Raw genomic sequence first — 17261 nt, 5'->3', positions numbered from 1 at the left:
TATAAAGAAAAATAGGAAAGTAAGTTGTGAAAAGGAGATAAGTCTGTAAAGAGATATAGACAGGTTAGATGAGTGGGCAAAAGTTTGGCAGACGTGGTATAATTTGGGAAAATCCAGACTTGTCCACTTTAGGAGGAGGAATAGAAAAGCTGCATTTTAAATGGAGGGAAGTTGCTGAACTCTGAAGTACAGAGGAATCTGGATGTCCTGTTGCATGAATTACGATGTACTTGGGTATAGCAAGTGATTAGGAAAGCAAATGGACTGTGACTTTTATTGTAAGGGGAATAAGAATACAGATGTTGTGCTCCACTTGTGATCTTACCACCCTATGCATCTTGCGTACTAAGTAAAATTTCATCACTTTATTCAAGATTTTAAATGCATTTGAAACAGTGTGGAAAGGGTTCATTCGACTGATTCCTGGGATGGGGGTGTTATCATACAAGAAAAGTTTGAGTAGCAGTATCCATTGGAGTTTAGAAGGAAGTAATATTTTTAAGGCAGTGGTAGATAGATTCTTGACTGACAAAAGTGCCCGAGATTATCGGGGTAGTTAGGAAAGTGGAATTGAGGCCATAACCATATTATACATGATCTTTTTGAGGGATGGAGCAGGCTTGAAGGGCTGAATAGCTGACTCCCTGCTTCTTGTTCAAATATTCATAGTCACTTAAGACAGGGGAAACAGCCTCTCAGCAGTCACTCTGTTAAGCTGTTTCAATGCTAATATTTTTCAATGAGATCACCTCTCATTCTTCTAAAATTTTCACTCTATTCAGTCTCTGTTCCATGAAAAAACTCTTCTCCCAGGATGAAATCTGGTGGACTTTCACCCCTTGTGAACCAAAACTGTATTTCCAAATACATACCTCAATTTTTTGTTCTATTGTAACATGTTGTCTGGCAATTGATGCTTTAAAGACCATCATTTTGGGAAACTTGTTTCCACTCCCAGCAGCCAGATTCACAATAGTGATCTGAGCATGGAGAGAAAGAAAGAGAAGGACCAGATAATTTTTTTAAAATAAAGCCTTGCCCTTCCAAGATCATGGAACTACAAGTCGATTTTTCTAGGCTTTTGTGGCCCAAAAGTCATTATGGGTCAAAGGCAGGCATTCGTTTTGTGATACATAGGCCAATGGGTTGTGTACAGTGTTTAGTGGAAATTCCTGCTAGCACAGGCAGAGCCTTACTACTGGTAATAGCAAGTTGTTCCAAGGTAGCGAATTGGTGTGACTATTTTATCTGTTAAGGTGAAGGGATACAAACAGAAATTGGGGTGCAGGTTTTCTTCTCTTTATGCTTTTCTTATAAAAAATACATTGTGAGTTACAATTTGCCCTTTGTGCTTCGGTTGCAGGTTTTTATTGAAGATTTACGGAAGGAGTTCGTAGAAGAGTTCATCTGGCCATGGGTTCAGTCAAATGCTGTTTATGAAGACAGATACTTCCTTGGAACATCATTGGCTAGACCCTGTATTGCTAGAGGCCAGGTTAAGATTGCAAAACAGGAGAAAGCTCAGTTTGTGTCCCATGGAGCCACAGGGAAGGTGAGTTGATGTCAATTCATTTCGAAACATGTTATTCTTCACTTTTCTCCTCAAAGTAGTCTTTCACTATATCAATCTACGTTAGTATCCAATAGCTCAAAATACTTGTTGATTTAGCAAAACTACAACTGGTTTTCATGAAAATATTTATTTAAGTAGGGTTAAAGACAAGGCTTATTGGGGAAGGGGCTTGAACCATGTAGATAACAAGATTCGTCCGATAAGGTAAGATGATAGGGTCAGAAACCAGTCTGAACTTCACAGGTTTGTTTAAAGTATTGGCAAAGATCTGTAGCTTGGGTTGTGGATGAGGTTATTAATTTGCTCACCAAGCTGGCTTGTTTTTGTTTTAGTAGCCAGACTTACTTAAATTAACAAGAAGAGTGAGTTTGCTCATTGCCACATGCGAGAAGAAATAATAATGCTACGTACAGATTAGAAGTAAGAGATGAATCCAAAGAAAATTTGATATGGATCAGTCTCTAAATTTTTCAAAGAACAGAAAAGATGATATTGTGGTTGTTGCGTTGTATCAGTAGTGCTGACTTTGGCAGTTGAATAGTTGATTTTCAAGGTTCTTGATTTTGTGAGCTGATTGAAATTCCTTTGTCCTGATTCCTTTTTAAATGGTTTCCAGCACTTGGTGTGAAAGAAAATCTTTACTTGCAGTGTAGGGTTGCTTAATGGCCATTCTCTAACTGTGACTTTCATAGCGTAATAACTAGTATTGAAGCTCTCTTTTAACCCTTTTTTGTACATTTGTAGAAGGAAAACCACAAAATGTCTGAAAGATGAGTTGGAATAGTCACCCCCTTATTATATCAAGTTGCTCTTTCCCTGTTTGAAGTTTCTTTGACACCTTCAGAGATCACATTCCATCATTCCCACAAAGAATAATTTCCTTTGAAACACAGAATTTATACGTGCAGTCATTTTGTCTCTGTAGCAATATACTTTTGAAAAACACACTTTGGAGCTAAGGGGTAAACATGCCCACAGTATTTGAGGGCTAACCTGTTGTCCTATTAATAAAAATGGTTCTTGCTTCTTTTCTTAATTGCCTAAATCAGAGTCCTGTTGTTAATAATCCTGCCACCCATGGGAATAATTTTTGCTGTCCTCTCTGGCCAGATCCCTTATGATTTTAAACACTTCCATCAAATCTCCTCAACCCCCCTTTCCTTCTCTGTGGAAAGCCATCCCAATTTGCCTAATTTGTCTGCATAACTGAAGTTCCTTGCCTCTGAATCATTTCTGTACTTGCTGTGCCTTCAGACCCTCCTTTAAAATCTGGTTCCCAGAATTTACAGAATACTCCCAATGAACCTAAACTAGTGTTTTATCTAGGTTTAACATAATTTCCTTGCTTTTATACCCTTATGGTCTATTTATAAATTCCAGGATTCCAAGTGCTTTCTTTTTAACTGCTTTCTCAGTCTTCAACAGAAAGGTTTTCTCTTGTCTAAATTATAGCTATACTTACTAAAAAGCATTCTCTGGCATTTTTCTAAATAAAATGAATGTTAAACTGTAAATCTGCAATAAGCTAGGACTCCAGGTCTTTTACTGCTTCCACCTCCATTTTAAAGTTAATGCAGCTGTCAGTGTCCTTCATGACAACATAAAATGAATTGATCATCAACCTTTCGGAGCTGAGGGTCAGACCTTTGCAAAATCAGGAAGACTTTTAAAAATGGTGGGTGGGATCTGGATACAGAGGGCCCAAAAATTTCTGAAACAACTGGAATGAAGTCCCAGAGAACTGAGGCGGGACTTCTAACTAGCTTGTCTACAACTGGCTTGCACCCTTGGTGGGCTTTACTCTGTCATGTTAATGACAATGGTCTAATGATCAGTTGTTCATCAGACATTGATTAACTCCCATGGGTTAGCTTATTTAAAATGGTAAAACATATTATTGGAGAATATGAGCATTGATGCACAGAAAATTGAAAGACCTTTCACTGACCAAAATTTGAGATCCAGAGACTTAAAAAAAAATACAAGACTGCCCACTCTCACAATTTGATACCTACCTCTGTCCCTTTACCTATACAAAACTAGGCAAATTTTATTAAAATGTATTACTCTGTATTCAAAACTTCCCAACCATCGTATACGAAACATTGAATTTTTATTTTCTCACTGACTGCTGGATTTAGCCTGTAAATTAGTTCAGAGTACACAGAAAAGCTTTGCTGTAGAGTAGCTGGTGAGTAGTGTTATGATAAAGACAAAGTCTCTTTTCTGCCATTCCACTTGGTGGCAGTATGTGTCCAGTGTATTTTGAAATGCCAGGCTAATAGAGCTGCATCCCATTGCGTCCTCAGAACAACACAAATTTTTAACAGCCAATGAATGACAATCAGATTAAAATTGCATCAGAAAACAAATATTTTGGATGGAGTGAGGAAGTTAAAACTCATCCATTGGGCACTGTTTCACAGCTTCCTTCTTTCTTCTCACTGATCCTGATTTTAACCTTCTCTTCTAAGTTGCCAACAAAAGCACCTGCAGGAAGCTGCTGTGACAGTTTGGTCCATTAATAACGTTGGGCCTCTTGACTGATATTTTAACTGTGGCCTTAGGGTTAAAATCTAACTATCATAAATTCAGCAGTTTTATCACCAGATGAATACAGCTAAAAGCGGACTAACAGATGATTAAAGATCTGCTCCCCTGGGTCCCACAAGGAAAGTTAAGGCCTCTGTTGCCAAGATTCCAAACCCTTCCAGTAACCTAATTCTCCACATTGAGCCTTTCTTTGGTGTCAAGTTTCCAATCTATCCCTAGCCAAGCAATGCATTCCGTTCATTTCAGGCAGGTAACTAAGGCATAATGCAGATGAGCCCACCAATTACCTTAAGACCATAAAGCAAAGAAGCAGAAATGGGCCGGTCAGCCCATCCAGTCTGCTGCACCATTGGAAGAGATCATGGTTGATCTGATAATCCTCAACTCCGCTTTCCTGTCTTTTCCCCATAACCTTTGATTCCCCTACTGATTAAAAATCAGTCTATCTCAGCCTTGAGTGCACGTAATGACCCAGCCTTGACAGACTTCTGCAGCACAAATTCGCTATCATCAGAGAGAAGAAATTCCTCCTCATCTGTCTTAAATGGGTGATCCCTTCCTGTGAAATTATGCCCTCTGATCCTGGACTCTCCCATAAGGAGAAACAACCTTTCCACATCTGACCTGTCAATACCCGTAAGAATTGTCTATGTTACAATAGGTTGTCTGTTATTCTTCTAAATTCCAGTGGGTATAGCCTCAAGCTTAAGACAGTCCCCTCTTTACCAGGATCAGCCCTTCTCTGGACTACCACCAATATAAATCTTTAAAATGTACCAATTCTGTTCTTTGTGCTTATAGACATGCTCTTTCCTTTGCCACAACAGATGAGTTATGAGTTATACCACCACCACTACCATCACCAGCCACTCATTTAAAACACTTGGAACAGAATTTTTCATATCCTTGAGCAACATGGGCAATGTCAGGATAGTTTGGAAAATATGACAAAAGTGAAAATGTGGATGTTGAGAAAATGATTTTCTGATGTTCTCCTTAAGCTTTAAATGATGAGCTCAGTATTTTCACCTTTAAGCAGTGACTACCTTGGTTCCATGTATTTGCATCCTGTAATTAGCCTGACTCACTATACTTACGTCCCACTTCCAATCCTCTGTTCTTTCCCTGAGAATCCAGTTCCCAGCATGAAAATCAGAATGATTACCTGCTAGCAGCAGCTTGTGCTTGTGTCCTTCATCCAACTCTGTATTCATCAAAATTTCCCAATGTGCTCCATTGACACCATCCTCCTCCAACCATTGTCCCTACAAGTTAGCATTGGCAAACCACTATATCATCGTACTGCTGTTGGACCATATTCACAGACACCGAGTGTGTGAGACCTGATTTTCCATGGCAATTGACAACCGTCCTCAGAGAACCCTCCTTAGAGACAGTCAGGCATGCACATATTGAAGCCAGCATGATACAGATAATGTTTGTGTACAACTCCTTCTTTCAGTGAAGTTTGCCAGTTGCCCCTCACAAATCACCTTGCTGCCTGTGTATTTTTCAGTGCATTTTGACAAAGTAATTAGTGGCCAAGTCCATGGGATTATCTTCTGCCAGGTCTTCTGCAGTTCTGACACTGTCCGAGACCTGGAGCATTTCTTCCTCAACTAGCAGATATGTGTTAGTGATGTGCTCACTAGATTATACTCCTTAGTCTAATCCAGATAGAGAACCCACGAAGATGAAAGTCTCTGAGCTTGTGGAGGATCCAGGAGAAGGCCTTGTTGATGCATCCTCTGCTGTAGCCCAGGTGGAGCTGAAGGTCTTCAGCGCTGGCCACTTGTAGTGGAAATTTCCTGGATGCTACTAGTGCCTGCATATGAAAAAAGAAGAGAATTTGTTGTTTCAAAGGGGTGAAAGCTTAAGGTTAAGAATGGATCAGCCATGGTGGGAATGAGATAGCAGAATAGCATAGTACACTGAGGTTTCCTGGGTTGGTTACCCACAGAGGCCTCCCTGTCCCCGTGTGAATGGTTGCAGTGTTCTCTAGCTTTATTGAAGAGTTTTTCTTTGTGTGGCATGAGGGGTCTTATGGCACGTTTGGTCTGGTTCTGAGCATTTTTTTTCCTGCAATGATATAAAAGTAAGCATTGAGTATGATGGAAGTAGATGAAAGAACAGTTAGTATGAGCACGAGAAGTGATATGGTGTCCCCCCACGAATAGAAACACAGAGGGCAGAAATGTTTTGTAGTTTGGGGAGATTAGATGGGTGTGTGCCAGAAAAAAGATGGTGACACTTATCCTTGCTGAGCATGGAAGATCATTAACCGTTTTCCTGTACTGCTATGCATTGTGTTTCACCTGTTTCAACCACTATCTTAGTTCAGGCTAGCTGAATCAGGTGGCATGACTTCCTTTGCCTGTCAAAAGGATGCAGCACTTCTCTGCTCCATCACCCCATCCATCAGCGCCTCCAGGTGAACTGACTAACCTGCCTTTCTGGGCCATGTCCTTAGCCATATTGGGTGAGCACCATAGTAGGAAGGCCAGTTCCTGGTTTCAATGTCTGAAGCGGTGTGCTACTAGATTGCAAATATGATGTCAGCAGCATGAGCACTGGAAGATTCCAGCAGTGGTGATCATTGAGCCAAGATGCATGATGATGAGCCAAAGATTGCACATGAAAAGTTGCTGTGAGCAACATACTTTGCCTGAAAATGGGAAAACTCAGACCCTGGGGTTTAAAAGAATGCCACTGCAATGCAGATTAACCTAACAACTGATTTATATGTTGGCATGAACATTATATGACCTGATGATCTGAAATTCTTTATGTTGATTGAGGATAGTGACGTTGTCCTTTTGCCCCCAATCCTCCTGGACTGGCCCATCTTTTGTTCTCTAGTAGGTATCTCCTGTACAATGTTAGGATCAAGAAGTCATGACTGAGGGTTTAATATTTCATGTTGCTGCTGTATTGCTTTAATATTGTGGCATGGTCTTGTTTATTTAGGTGCTTATATGAGGACAAGGCCTAGAAAGGTAGGTTAGTATTCAGTATACATTGACCCTAGAGACTGCTGCATTGGAGTTGAGCAAGGGTTGTGACAGTTCCCAAAGTTACTCAAATTAAATTGGAAGTAAACTTGCTAGTCTTTCAGGGTGTGAGCCCTAGTGAATCCTGGCAAGTTTTCTTTGAGTTGCAATGGAATTTGTGAGATCTATGTGGTAAGAGCTGGCACCACTTGTATCAGTCTAAACTACAACAGAACATATTTGAGCCAAAATTGACACTTCCATTTTAAACCATGCAAATACATCAATTCAAGCAAAAGAATATTGAAGTTAATCAATTCAAAACAAATAAATGCACTGAAATCTCACTGGAAGTTCCTTAATTTAAGTATCAGGGCATATACTGAAGCTAACTACTGCTATTAATGCACAGTTTTGGATATTATTTCACTGTGCAGTTCAGTTACTGAATCTAATCAAGGGAAAAGGAAAAATAGTGCCCAGTCTTGTGTTTTCTGCTTGCTGTCTATTTACACTGACTTTGAACATGTATTGGAAAGATGAGGTTTTCTCCAAATACCCTATGAGGTCTGACTATATTGAATGTTTTCTTGCTGAGAAAAGATCCCACAAAATATGTCTGTTTGAAGTATACTCCCAACATGTAATTTCAGCAGGGCTTTTTTTCCCTGAAATGAGTAATTACATGAAATTTATTTGATCCTCACTCACCAAGCCCAGTACTAACAGGTATGTTTGTCCTCTCTAAAGCATTCTCCAGTAATAAGATCAGAGTAAGCTGTCCTAAGGCTGCTGTGAATGATTTTGCCATAAGGAGTTTCTCCATCTGTAGTGTTGGTGCGTTGTAGGGAGCAGATGGGCCTGTTTTGGGACGTCGCAGAGAAAGAAAACAAATTACCTCTGTAAGCTGCTGTAATGATTCTACTAAAAGCACATACAATGCTGAACAAGTTGGCTACAGATTAAAAACAAAAAGAACAATGACGCAAGTCTGATGCTGCCAATATTATTAACCATTCAGCATTAATGAATATGTTACAAATAAACTATTGAACAGATGAAGCTATCTAATTATCATGTGCTGTGCAGCAGGTGAGTCCAGAGTTTGCATTGCTTATTTCTTCCATCTGCTAAATACCTAGGTCCTAAAATTACACTGCAGGAAGCTGGTGTATGGATCTCAGATTGATTTGAAATGCCCCTCCCCACTATATCCGTGGAGTACTTAATTGTTTAAAGTAAGTGGGTGTCCACTTCTGTTAAAGTGATGGAGTGAGTTATTTCAATTTATAACCATTTTATACACTAGTATTCCACAGTGTAATTTCAGAGCCTTGGACAAACAGTACTCATGTCTCATTGAAAATGGCCTGATTGAAGTTGGTTTGTTGGTCCCAACCATTCTGATACATGCAGCACTGAACAGAAGCTGGCTGCTTTCATTCTCACTCATTTAGGAAAAAGAAATGTAGAAGATTAGAGAGTCAGCTGTGAGCTGCTCACTTGAGTTCAAAGTAGCATTGGCCAAGGGCTGAGAGGTAACCTGTTTCTTGCATTGCTGCTGCTTCAATTATGTTTATTTTCTAAATAATGTTAAACTTCACGTAAAACTTCTTTTTGTGCTCTTTGAATTTTGGAAACTCTGGACAGTATTTATTTTTCTCCCATGCTACACAGAGACCGCGAAAATTTCATCATAAGGCTAGCTAGGCAAAGGCATTTGTGAACTAGTGCTACTTTCATGACAGCCCTATAGCTTCCAAGGCTTTTGTTTCCCCTCCTGGCAGCCCACAATTTATCATTTGTCCGGCAGTTGACAACTACAGACAGTGTCAGTTACCATGGGAACCAGAAAAAGGGGAGTTTATTGGTCTTTAAGTTTCATTGATCAGATGAGGTTGAAGCAAATAGGAGGTTGAGGAGGAACTGCAGAGCAAGGGAGTTTGGAACTGATGAATTGGAGAGGCTTAAATTAAGAGTAGCCAGGCAAGGGAAGGATAGTGAAAGCAATCATATCAATTGTCTCAATTTTGTAAATGAGCAAATGCACAGGCTTCTTGAATGTATTAAATTTGAAGCAGGAGCACTTGGAAAATAGGCCCTCAGAACTGGTTCTAGAAACAAGAAGCTAGTGGTAACTCTACTGTTCAGTTAGATCCTGAAGTGGTTGCCCCTTTAAGTAGAGGAGACTTCAGCATGGTAGTGCTTGATAGGGTAAAGCTAATTCTACCAGTTTACTAGGTTTGTTATATACTAACAACACTCATGTATGTGTATACAGACTTGTGGAAATGAATTTGGACACTGCATGTGTGCTGTAGAGAGACAATAAGAGCAAGAAACTGACTGTTTTGCTGGGGGAGCAAGAGAATCAAAAATAGAGCTGAGGGACTATATCGTAAGTTGGCAGCTGAAGAATTGTCATGGTGAATGAGGACTTAAAGCGATGAATTTTGGAAGTATTAAGATGTGAATATAAATAACCTGGGAGAGTTTATTTTTTCCAGGAGGTGTTGATGAATGTAGTGGGACTATAGGAAAGCAGTGTGAGAACTGGATATAGTATTTTTGAAAATTGATTGAGAGATTGGGTGCAGATAGGCCAGAGAGATGGGCTGGTCACAAACTTGGGAGAATTAATTTTGGAGACTAAGATGGAGAGTGCAGGAGGATGGTGAATTTGGAGACTGGCAGCAAGTTTAATCAAAGCGCAGATTAAAATTCACTGAGAAGTCAAGCTGCAGCATTTGTGGATACTTGGATTACTTGTCCTGTGATTAAATAACTCATGGATATAATGCTAAAAGGAGTGCAAGAGCAAAAAGATTCACAGATCTATATTTACAAATTGTTGAAAGTGGCAAGATAGGTTGAGAAAGTAGTTTTAAAAAAACACATTTGGGATCTTGGGTTTTGTGTATAGAGCACAGAGAGGTCACAATAGATGGAATGTTCTGCAGCCTTTGGGTTTGAGCTTGGAGGTGGGAAGGATTTTAATTAAATTGACTGGTTATAGTCTATTCTGTAACTAAGAGCAGATTTCGCCTGTGGAGTAGATTGTAGCGCTGTTGCCTCTGACTTAAAACGTTGTGAGTTCAAGCCTAATTTCAGGACTGATTGTATGTAAAACGGGGAGTTTATAAGTGAATTAGAGTTTTGGGGCAACATGGTGGCTCACAGCACCAGGGACTCCGGTTCGATTCTAGCCTAGGACGAGTGTCTTGTGTGGAGTTTGCACATTCTCCCTTAAGTCTATGAGGGTTTACTCCCTCAGTCCAAAGATGTGCAGATTTGGTGGATTGGCCATGGTAAATTGCCCATGGTGTCTAGGGATGTGTAGGCTGGGTGGGTTAGCCATGGAAAATACAGGGTTACAGGAATATGATGGGGAGGTGGATGGGTGGGATGCTCTTTGGAGGGTTGATGTGGACTTGATGGGCCAAATGGCCTGCTTTCATGCTGTAGGGATCGTATGATTCTGAGGAAGTGATTATTTTGGTGGCCCGGTGGCTCTGTGTTTAGCACTGCTGCCTCACAGCGCTAAGACCCGGGTTTGATTCCAGCCTCCGGCAACTGTCTCTGTGGAGCTTACACATTGTGCGTGTCTGAGCGGGTTTCTTTCAGGTGCTCTGGTTTCCTCCCACAGTCCAAAGATGCGCAGGTTAGGTGGATTAGCCAGGCTAAATTGCCTATAGAGTCCAGGGCCATGCAGGCTAGGTGGGTTAGCCACGGGGAATGCGGGGTTATGGGGATGGTGTCAGTCTGGGTGGGATGCTTTTTGACTGGGTAGCATGGCTGAGCAGTCAAAGGCACTTGATTAAGGCCCCAGCCTCTATGGAGGCGTGGGTTTGAATCCCACCGCTGCTATTGGTGCTCGTGCTTTGTCATGTCGAACATTTGCGTGGGTGAATTCTGTTTGGGCAGCATGATGGCTCAGTGGTTAGCACTGCTGCCTCTCAGTGCCAGGAACCCGAGTTTGATTCCGCCCTCATGTGACTGTCTATGTGGAGTTTGTACATTCTTCCTGTGTGTGTGTGTGGGTTTCTGCCGGGTGCTCCGGTTCCCTCCCACAGTCCAAAGATGTGCAAGTTAGGTAGATTGGCCATGCTAAATTGCCCATAGTGTTCAGGAATGTGTAGGTTAGGTGTGTTAGCTAAGGGAAATGCAGGGTTACAGGGATGGGGTAGGGTAATGGATCTGGGTGGGGTGCTCTTTGGAGGGTCAGTGTGGACTCGTTGGGCTGAACGGCCTGTTTCCACACTGTTTGGATTCTGTGGATTATGGTGCCAGAAATTCACTGACTTCCTATTTCTGTCACAGTTATGAGTGGGAAAGCCCATGATCAACCTTCATGCTCTGCCACCAATTTTAAGTCTTTTAAGCAGATATTTAGTGACCGCACAAGTACCTCATCCTTCTGTTACTGGCATTAACCCAGCTGCAGGTCATTCACATGTCATTCACCAGTAATGTCAACAGTAAGTCCTGGGCATTTTTCTTATACCGGGATGTCTAATGTTTGATAATGCATGCATTTTCAATGAGAATATACAGCTTTCGAGTAGAGATTGAGGTGAAAAGTCAGTGCGTTAGAAACAAAGGTAGGTGAGAGAAATAAACTGCTGTTGGCTATCAACAGGGTGTCCTGTGACAGAGACAGACAGAACCATCCAGAAAGTCAGGTACAGTGTGCAGTTTTCTTTCGGAGTGGTTTAATTATTCAGTAAGAAAAGGCTTGTAACACCTGTGGGCAGTTTATCAGTCTCCAAAATACTCAGGCCAGTAAAAATGGAACTGAGTAATTTGAGAAGAAAGCATCCAGACACAGGAAACTTCTGGAAGCTGAGAGTATAAGAAACCTGTGTCTTTGCTCTGAAAGTGCTTGGATGTCAGTAAGAAGAAAGCTGTAGAAACCTATAATAACCATGCAAATATGACCAGGAAAGTTAAAGTGAAGACAGGGAATCATCTGCAACGTGGCTGGATAGGCTGAGACTTTTTTACACTGAAGTGTAGGACGTTGAGGGGTGACCTCTGTAGAGGTTTATAAAATCATGTGGGGCATAGATAAGGAGAATAGCAAAGTCTTTTCCCTAGGGTGGAGTGTTCAAAACTAGGGGACATTTTTTTGAGGCAAGAGGAGAAAGATTTAAAAGGCACCTGAGGGGCAACTTTTTCACAGAGGGTGGTTCGTTTGTGGAATGATGCAGGTACTGTTACAACATTTAAAAAACATTTGGACAGGCACATGAATCGGAAAGGTTTAGAGGAATATGGGCCAAAAGCAGGCAAGTGGATCTAGTTTAGTTTGGGAAACTTGGTTGGCTGGACAAATTGGACTGAAGGGTCTGATTCTATGTTGTATGACTATTGTTGTATAACAACAAAGCTCAGGAAAATAAGCACAAGGAGATGCTGCATTTACTCTGGGAACAGACAGGAATCTGATGCTGCAGTGCTGTATCATGCTGACAGTGATGGTTCTCCTGCTCAATGTCCATATCTTTCTCCTCACAAGAGTGCAGCTTTCCTTGCTCTTCAGTGTCCATCATTTCCCCTGTTTTCTTGCTCCAATATTGCACAGCACAGCTAGAATTATGCAACCCCTTCTCTCTGGACTATACTGCATTCTCCCCCTCCCCTGTAGACTGATGCAAGCATTAGAACCTCACCTTCTGCAGGCTTGTGTTGGTCAAAGAGTGAACTGCAGCGTATCTACTCTAGGCCTTAGTCATGGAGTTGTGTCAGCCATAGTTCCAGGGTGTAGCCCTTGTCTCCATGTAACAGTCCTTATAGTGTATCCAACCCTTGAAACAAAGTAGGAACATGAGAATTCTTAAGAATGTAGGCATCATGGGTACCTGCTGCAGATTTCTCAAGGATCAAGGCATCAGGGTACCTGGCACAGACGTCTAAGATGTGATGATTGAAGATGACTTGTGCATTGGTGAAATGAAACCCTTTAGTGCTGATAAAATCTGCTATTATGATATGACAGTCTTGATGTGACTTATGTACTGTCAGTAGTGACCTGCATCTGGGGAAAGTCAGTAACATATCCACCCCCTTGAGTGGTCACTATTGAAAACTATTATAAGTGGCCTGGCTTTGTGTCTGTGCAAAAGATAAGCAAGATGAAAATAGTGTGAATCTTTAAATTCTGAATGAGGCAAGAAAGCGTAAAAAAGTAAGGTGGAGTTGCTTTGATGATCCGATAACTGCTAAGTGAATGAATACTAAGAGACCAAGCAAAGACGCCTGAAGTGCACCCTGGTCCAATCCGTGAGGTGGGTGATCGTCCCTACACACAAAATGCCCAGGTAGAAGCATTACAATGAAAGGTATCAATGCACTCCAGGAGCAATATTGAGGTAAAGACTTGTATTCTAAGTGGGTTGATGATGTGGTGAGGCTGATGTTTGTCCAGTGCCAGCCACCATGGTCAGGGTTGCAGGCTGTTACTGCTCATGGATGATACCTTGAGATGATTGGGACTACTGTCCATGAGAGAGGCCCAGAGGAGTGAATAGTGAGCTGAGGCAACAGGTACCTGCTCTGACTTTCTTGTCAGGAATTGTTGCCTTCTAGTTTCTATCCAGCGCATGAGAGAATAGGAAACTGCAGACCTATGAGGTGAGATTAGGTGCTGATGGCTGCAAATAGGCCTTTTGCTGGCCACTAATGCGGTTCTCATCTCGCTGCTCAAAACTTGATTGCAGATTTGGTCTTTCCTTGTCATCGATAATTGCATTTACCAAACTTGCCATAGACTCACCATTGCTCATGTCTTTCAGGGGCTGGGAAAATTTGCCCCATGGTTGGCATTTTTTCTTTCTGTTCATATTTAATAAACTTTGTTCTTTTGTTAAGGTACATTAGTAGCCTTTTATGAATATGTTCAGTGACTGACCACCGCAATAAGCAAATTGTAAGATTAAAACTATAGTCTACCAAGCCAGGTTTTAGTTTGAAATCTGACTTGACCAGTAATACCACCAAGTAGAACCATACTGGTTAACATCTGCACTAAAATAATAAAAAAGGAATGCCACATGAAGCCATTGTGTTAATCTCCTACAATCTCAAATAGCAGTTTCATACCTAAATTTTTTAGTTAGGAGTAAGCAATTATATTCCTCAGTTTGCAAGACATAAGAAGCTGCTTGCAAGTGTAGAGAATATGCTGAATAATGGTGTGTGCAGTTCTTTTTAAACTTTAAGCTTTATTCCTTGGTTTTTCAGGGAAATGATCAGATTCGGTTTGAGTTGACTTGCTATGCACTGTATCCTGAAGTCAAGGTAAGATATTTGTTCCATGCTGTTTTTGCATATTTCTTGTATCAGATGTGTTGTTGTGTCTTAATTTTCCCTGGATAACGTTGAATTACAAATACCAATAGTGATGAAAATGTTGCTAATGCACAGTAAGGCAGTTGATTGGGAACCTACATTAGAATTGGCTGGTGAAATGTTAAATTTTTTCTGTCAAATGCTGACTGTCTTGCTGTGAAACTTTAGCCTGTTTTGTTTGCTTTAAAAATCTATTCTCTTGTTTTTTGCTGTTTCATGCAAAATGAATAAATTGTAATTTGCTGGGCAAGTATTTATATTTATCTAGGTTACAACGATATTGCATTAAGTCATGTTCAAAGAGCATAGATAAGTGAGTTGGCTTTTTAAAATGTTACTTCTGTATATTGGAAGAGGGCAAAGGAGAATGACTGTCAGATGATGGAAAGTGAAGGGTATACCCCTGCTTGGTTTTCCTTTGTGTATAATGAGAAGCTGAAACACTTTTTATTAGCCTTGCCTAATAAAGTTTAAGACAATGGAGCCTGGCACTCGAAAGTTTGAAAACTACTAACATGGTAGATTCTTGTAGTTCGGACTAAAGTGGGTTGTGGTGAGCTCTGCTTGCAGCCTGAGTAATCCTCCTTTTGTTTCATTGGATTTAGTTTTTAAAAAAGGATTGATAATCCCACTTTGAGCCACAAAACTAATGTGAAGTTTATTTATCAGTGCCCCCAGTCCTGAGCCATGTAAATGAACAGACAAATAAACATACTTTGTCCTACTGGTTGACTTGATTCCTTTACATTTAGTTTTTTTTTCCTAAATTCAAATGACAAAGTTTGAGGCCTGCTGTGTTTCTTCATTTGGAGAAATGAAGGCGACAGACCAAAAACAATTCTGCAGGATACCAGCTTTGTTGAAAAATAATGTATAAGGTAGCAATAAACCAATACATGGTTTTTAAAATGCTGAAAATAAGAGGAATGAGAGGCTGTGAAGTATTACTGTTTAATTGACACAAACTTTTACATAAAGTTTTATTTTACATACATTTAAAAAGTCTACTTCTAAATTTAACAAAGAATTAAATAGAATATCCTTTATTGTCACGTGTAGTCCAGCACAGAAGTACAGGAGCACAGTGAAAAGTTTTTACAATGGCTGCCTCTAATGGTGCCATCTTAGATACAAGCACCTAGGTACAAATCTTGGATACAGAAGAGAAATAAAAGGCAAAGTAGTAGCATTACTTAGTGTCTAAAAAAAAGTTAGAAATAAGATAGTTATAACATAGTTAAAGGATTGACATTATAGTCTGATAAAGACTTTCAAATAGCAGCAGCTCAGAACGTGGTCTGACCAATTGGGCCAGGTCCCAGTCCGCTCCAAGCTTCCAGTCGGCTCCACATTAGCAATCTGCTGCACCGAGCTAGGTTGCACTGCTCCAGGACTCGCTTCCCCTCACGCTGCACTGGGACTTGATTTCCTGCACGCTGCTCCAGGTCTGCTAAAACAAGAGACAAAAAAAAGAAAAAGAACAGGCGGAGCAGAGGACCTCCGCATGGAGTGTCCTACTCTGCCGAAATTGAGTTTACAAGAGGTTGAAATAACTTCTTTTACTCTTTGGAGCAAAAGAAGTGAGCATTTGTATCTGAAAAGGTGGATATTTTAAAATTATTTTAGATAAATGCATTTAATCAATCAGCTGAACATTGTATTGTGCAGCAGCAAGTTATTTTTCAAACTTGTATAAGGATATTTTCTTAAAGATCCAGATTTTCATCATGACAGAGAGCCTCTCTACAGTGAATGAAATTGTTGAAAATCCCCAAAGTTCTGTCTCTGCACATGTCAGTTTCGATTTTTATAGAAGTGGGTTTGTGGCTGTCAGGTTTCACGTGTGGTTTTGAGACAGTTGGCCATTAAAATATTGGTTTAAACTGAATTTTAGTATCCTCCCAGTCTGTCACCCAGAGTGCCTTGTTTTTTTCTTTGTAGTGAGTTGTAGGGGTTGGTTTCCAGTACCCTTTGGGATTACGATAAAGTAGACAAAGATATAAGCCTGTAAAGTACCTAAGCCCATTAGAACTGTCAGGTTAGAAAACAAATATTTGCTACTGTGAGGGATTTGTTGAAAGAGTTTCAATGTTTTGAATTTTTTGAATCGGGAGTGTGTTTTTCAAATCGTGATGTTTTGAATAAACATATAACGATGTCACCTTGGCTCCTGAGATTTACCCATGCTGCATGTTACGTGAGTTGGCAAGGAGGAGGGAAGGAAAAGGGTTGTGTGGGGAAAGGACATGGAATGGTCTTGAGTTGGCTTAAGGGCTATGAAGGGCATGCCTATCAATACAGGGGCTCAGGTTAGCAAGGGGTTTTTAAAGAGCCAGGCTGATGGATACAGCCTTATAAGTGACATCGGGAATAAAGGGATCTTGGAGGATTTATAGAAAGTATGGGTCACGCGATTTGATGAGGGGTATAGGATGACACAGACTGTATTGATTGCATGGGCATGGAATAGATGGCACATTGGGTATGTAGGTGTATTGGGCTTTTTTTTTAATCAAACTGAAGTATTGTGCCACTGCAGGGAGGCAGGCGAGCAGCCACATTCTATTTCGAGGTTTGGCTGTCCTGTAACACAAGAATTCCTGCTATGCCAAAGCAAAAATCCAACCTTCCAAGGTACTTTTTCCGTTAGGCTTGTAGAGCTGGGAAACATCCTATCTCTGCGCTTCTTGGGAGCAAAACGCATCAGATACTAATTGCTATTGATTTACTTGAACCCAGATGTGTTCTTTAAAGATAGCTGCTTTTGTAAACTGATCATTTTTTTTTTCCTAGAG

At 40.6% G+C, this 17261-nt stretch overlaps 1 protein-coding gene across 2 annotated transcripts in view; it reads left to right on the top strand.

Moving 5' to 3' along the window:
• Window positions 1-17261, top strand: part of ass1 (argininosuccinate synthase 1) — a 146788-nt gene that overhangs the window by 23466 nt on the left and 106061 nt on the right. For both annotated transcript variants that reach the window (XM_048613342.1, XM_048613343.1), the window contains exons 4-5: window positions 1364-1552; window positions 14359-14415. In XM_048613342.1, the coding sequence (XP_048469299.1) occupies window positions 1364-1552; window positions 14359-14415 (246 nt within the window). The remainder of the gene's footprint in view (window positions 1-1363; window positions 1553-14358; window positions 14416-17261) is intronic.

This window comes from Rhincodon typus, chromosome 28 (assembly GCF_021869965.1).
Source record: "Rhincodon typus isolate 14 chromosome 28, sRhiTyp1.1, whole genome shotgun sequence".
In the NCBI taxonomy this organism is placed as follows: Eukaryota; Metazoa; Chordata; class Chondrichthyes; order Orectolobiformes; family Rhincodontidae; genus Rhincodon; species Rhincodon typus.
This window is presented reverse-complemented; position numbering and strand designations above follow the sequence as displayed.